This window comes from Charadrius vociferus, unplaced genomic scaffold (genome assembly GCF_000708025.1).
Source record: "Charadrius vociferus isolate BGI_N301 unplaced genomic scaffold, ASM70802v2 scaffold326, whole genome shotgun sequence".
NCBI classification, from domain to species: Eukaryota; Metazoa; Chordata; class Aves; order Charadriiformes; family Charadriidae; genus Charadrius; species Charadrius vociferus.
In genome coordinates this window covers 4,643,521-4,647,943 of record NW_009649062.1, presented here as the reverse complement: position 1 = coordinate 4,647,943, position 4,423 = coordinate 4,643,521, and the positions used below count along the sequence as shown (strand labels likewise).

The 4,423-nt window shown below is 62.4% G+C and overlaps 1 protein-coding gene across 1 annotated transcript; it reads right to left on the bottom strand.

Moving 5' to 3' along the window:
• Window positions 1-2,398: 2,398 nt before the first annotated feature.
• On the bottom strand, window positions 2,399-2,713 carry LOC104289241 (predicted GPI-anchored protein 58). Its single transcript, XM_009888157.1, has one exon. The coding sequence runs from the start codon at window positions 2,711-2,713 to the stop codon at window positions 2,399-2,401; it is 315 nt and encodes a 104-aa protein (XP_009886459.1).
• Between the last annotated feature and the right edge of the window lie 1,710 nt (window positions 2,714-4,423).

Here is a 4,423-nt window from a genome sequence, read left to right as displayed (position 1 = left end):
CTCGTCCGCGCCGCCTTCCTCCTGGTCCTTGTCCTCCTGCCCACATCCTTCAGCTCTGGCTTCACCCAGAGCATCCATGACACCATCAGCTCTGAGCTGGACAGCCTCGCGCCAGGGGGAAAGCCGGGATGTGCCGAGCTGCAGGTACTGCTGCCTGCCAGGAAAATCGTGGCCTTCCTGGCGGTGAGCCCAGGGGTGGGAGGTGGGGACCCCCTGCTCGGGGGGCACACACCCCACTGGAGGCCGAGTGCTGGAAGGGGTATCCTGGTTTTCTTCCAGGTGGGGTTGGCCGTTCTCCACCAAACCATGGCCCGCTTCGTGTGCGGCGAGGCAGCCCGGCTGGCGGACGGCGAGCGGATTGGCACCCTCTGCTCACTTCTCCGGCAGCCGAATCCTGATGTCCAACTTTCCATCCTGAGCTGGGTGATCTCCAGGGAGGGAGGAACGTGCGAAGAGCTGGAGAAGGCTCTTGGGCTGACATTGCTGGTATGACGAGGCTTGAAAGTCACTCAGTAAAGCAGAGGGTCCCCAATGCACCGCGCAGATGGGATCCCGGGTGCTCACTGAGAAGCACGGTGCTTCCCGGGCTGAGGGTACATGGGCACAGGGCACTTGCCCAGTTGTGCTGAGGTTGCCACCCCACGGTGCCAGGGACACTAACCATGTACCTTCTTTCCCGTTGTCAACTAGGAGAGCTTGCGGTCGGTGCTGCGAGAGAGAAGGGACAAAGAGTTCCTGAGATTGTACCTTGAGGCTTTGCTGCATCTTTACAGAGAACCCTCGTCATGGTCCCAGGAAGCTTTCCGTAAGCTCCAAGACTCTTCAGCAGCATGCCTGGAGATGCTGCTGCACATGGTGGAGGCTGAGTGTCCTGGCCCTGACCTCCTCTTCCAGGCGCTGTGTGCTGCCAGTCTGCTGCTCGCCCACCGGTAGGTCCCTGCTGCTGCTGGGGGGCTCTGCCTGACCCTTCCAGGAGATTTCTCCTTAGTCCTTGCTGGAAACAGAGCCACAAATTCCCACCTGTAAACCACAGCCATCTTTGCGTCTGGGTCCTGCGGTCTCAGGGCAGTTGGTGGCCTTTGGAGACCTGGACGGAGCTGGAAAGTGTAGCTGAATTCCCGTTCCTTCCTGGGTCTCTGACAGGTTTGAGGATGAGGAGGGCACCCTGGTGGAGCGATGGTGCACGGTGCTGGAGGCGTGCAGCCGGTCTGCTTCATCTGAGGTGCTGCGGCTGGCGGCCGCCTGCTCCCTGCAGACGGCGGGTGCCGATGCGGTGCAGCGATCCCTGCGTGCTGCCTGTCCCTCGCTTGTCCCCGTGGCTCTGCGGTAGGTACTTGCAGAAGCAGTGCTGCCCACAGCCCCGGGGGTGTTGCAGGTTAATAGGCTGACCCTGTGAAAGGCAATGTCCCCTGCAAAAAATTCAAGGGCATTGAAAAACATATTCAAAAATCACTAGCGCCCAAGAGCTTGCAGCCTACAAAAGATTTCTGGGTGGTGTTTTAACAGAAGCAGCCAGTCCCTTATGAGCAGTAAACTGCATTAATGCATCACTTGATCCCTGTCACTGCCCTCCCAAGCAGTGAGCTCTTGGCTGGTGGCTGGAGAAAAGTCTCCCAGCGAAGCATTGCCCTGGAGGGGTCTCATCCTCCCCTCCGCTCTGGGAAGGCTGGGGATGCTCTGGGGCGTGCGGTGGCCTTACCTTCCCTTCTCTTCCCTTTCCCCAGGCTCATCAACGTGGGCATTCACCTTCTGCAAGACGAGGAGCGGGAGGTCCGGCACGAAGCCTCAGCTTTCGCCAGCCTCCTGTGGCAGGGCCCAGGCGAGCCCCTCCGAGGCAGCTGTGTCTTTGTGCAGGACAACGTGGGCCTCCTAAACCTCCTGCAGCTCCTCCTGGCAGAGTTTGGGGAGCACCCCGAAACCTTCGACCTGCTACTGCAGCATCTCCCTGTCCTAAATCTCAGGGGCATCGTGGAGGAGCTGGAGGCCAACAGGTGAGTTACCAGACCCCTGCGCTGTGTATGAGGAAGCACAGAGGACCATGAGGACAGCCCTCGCCTTCACCTGTGCCTTGGCTTTGCCCCTCACAGAGCCACCAGCCTGTACAAGGAGGACGAACCCAACGTTTTTGCGGAGCCGGCCGTCCTGGTGTGGCAGCTGCTCCCTGTCCTGCTGCAGCTCCTGGAGAAGGCGCCCGCTGGCAGCCCGCTGCATGCCTCAGCTCTGCGCTGGCTGGTGGCTGCGGGCCCCGGTGTCCTACGTGACCTGCGGTACTGCAAGCACCGCTGGAGCCAAGGTACGGCGCAGGGGGAGCAGGGTGGCACAAAGCCCCCGGGACAGGCAAGCTGGTGTCCTCGTCCCTTGGGCCAGCTCTGCCTGGTTGGGGGGGACACTGCTGCGCTTACGGTTCCTTTGCCTGCTCTCTCCGCAGGGGCTGCTGCCTGCTGGGGGATGAAGGCTCTGGGCTGTGCCAAGCTGCACGTGGCCGTGGCCGTGCTGCTGGTGAGGGCCCGGCTGGCGGCACGGGCGCTGCAGGTGCTGGGGGAACGTGCCGCTGCCGTGCCGGGGCTGAGCTGCGGAGCCCAGGAGCTGGAGCAGGAGCTCGTGCTGGTGCAGGGGCTGCTGGCGCAGCACGGGCTGGCCCCTGTGCCAAGCCAGGGCGGTGTGCCAGGGGAGCCGGGACCGCTGTCTGGGGCTGCCTGACAGCTCTGGGCATGGAGCGGTGTCACACCAAGCCCTGCAGCTACAAGGCTCCTGGTTCACGCTGCCACATCCCTCCATTTGCTGGATGCCCTTTCTGGCCACTAGCAGGGAACTGCGGGTTCAGTGGTGTAACTCAGGGGAGCACCACTCGCCGTGCGGGACACGCTGCCTTCGTTCCCATTGGTTTATAACTCTCCATCCCAAGGACACCAGTGCAGCATCACCTTGGCCCGTGACTGCCCCGCTGCCGGCAGCATCCGTGCCCTCGGGTCTGGCTGGAAGGAGGGGGCACGTGCCCAAAAGCCCTCGCACCCCCTTTGTGCTGCTCAACTCCCACCACCTTTTTTTTAAACTAACATTTTAGCTCCTCTTTTGTGGCCAACTTGGGGTTTTGTCCCAAATAAAAAGGCCAAGAACATCCCCAGTGTTGAAGCCTTTCAATTTTCCCGCTCAGGAGGGGTGGTGGGAGAAGGGGAGGCGGGCGGAAGCCAAACACATTGTGGGGCAGCAAACGGGCAACAGCCACCAGCTGCAGCTGGGGAGATCCAAACCCCAAAGCAAACCAACCCCCCCGAACACCCAGCCCCAGGGTGCAGCCCAGTTCACGGCTGCGGGCAGCGGACGGGCAGCTGAAGACCCAGTGCCCAAATGAGCCCCTCTGGGCTGGGCCACCCCCACCACCGGCCTGTTGTGGAACGGGGTGCAGCTACGTCCACTTCTCCTGGTCACCAGCCCGGCACCAGCGAGGGACCCTGCCAGGCATGCTGGTCTTGCAGAGCCCCAAGCAGTGCCGCAGCCCCAGCTCGGTGTGCCCCAGATGGGGGGACGGAGCGGTGCTCGGCACAAGCACACGCCAACCCATCCTCATCTTCATCCTCAACCCCTCCTTGCCCACTGCAAGGGCTGCACGAGCACGGCCAAGCCGAAACGCATCAAGTTCTCTGAGGAGGAGAAAATCCTCATCCTAGAGGAGTGTAGCCTCCACAAGGACATCTTGATCGCCAAGAGCAGCCGGTACAAGAACACAATGGCCTGGCAGCGCACTTGGGAGGAGATTGTGGCTGCTGCTGACTCCCTCAGCCCCCTGGTCCAGCGTACGCCTGATGAGATCTGCAAGAAGTGGCAAAACATGTCCATCGACTTCTGCAGGGAGCTGGCTGTGGAGAAACACCTGCTGCTCCGCCAGTGGCCCCAGGAGAAACTCTTACACAACATCTTTACCCTCTTCAACAAGCCCAGTCCAGGGCTTTTGGAACTGCTGCTCACTGCCTCAGCCTTCAGAGCGAGGACAGCCCCCACAGCCTCCCTGGGATGCTGGAGGCCACCCCGAACTCGCTCTTACATGGCCAGAGCAGCACTGCTGCCCTGGGCCATGGGCTGCTCTGCCCCATGGGGACCCCACCAGCCCCATGATGGAGAGCCTGCTCAGTGCAGCCAGCGGGGAGCCCGACCCCAAGATGAGCTTGCTCCTGACAGGGGCCCCAGGTCAGTGTGGAAAAGAGACTGCCATCACCCGCCACAGCCCCCGCAGTCCCCTGCCCGCCCACAGCAGAACTGGTCCCGGTGGTGGCTCCCCATCCCACCTCGCCGCAGGGCCGGGGTGCAGAGGGGACGGCTGCATCGAGCGCGTGCCGAGCACGGCGCTGGTGTGGCTTTGCCTTGGTGTGACCACGAGTGTGGCGATGCAGAGCAGGTCAGCCCCGGCCCCAGAGAATGGGGAGGC

Bases quoted from the DNA above. Each gene is read 5' to 3' on its own strand.
- LOC104289241 (XM_009888157.1), bottom strand. From the start codon at position 2,713: ATGCCCAGAGCTGTCAGGCAGCCCCAGACAGCGGTCCCGGCTCCCCTG.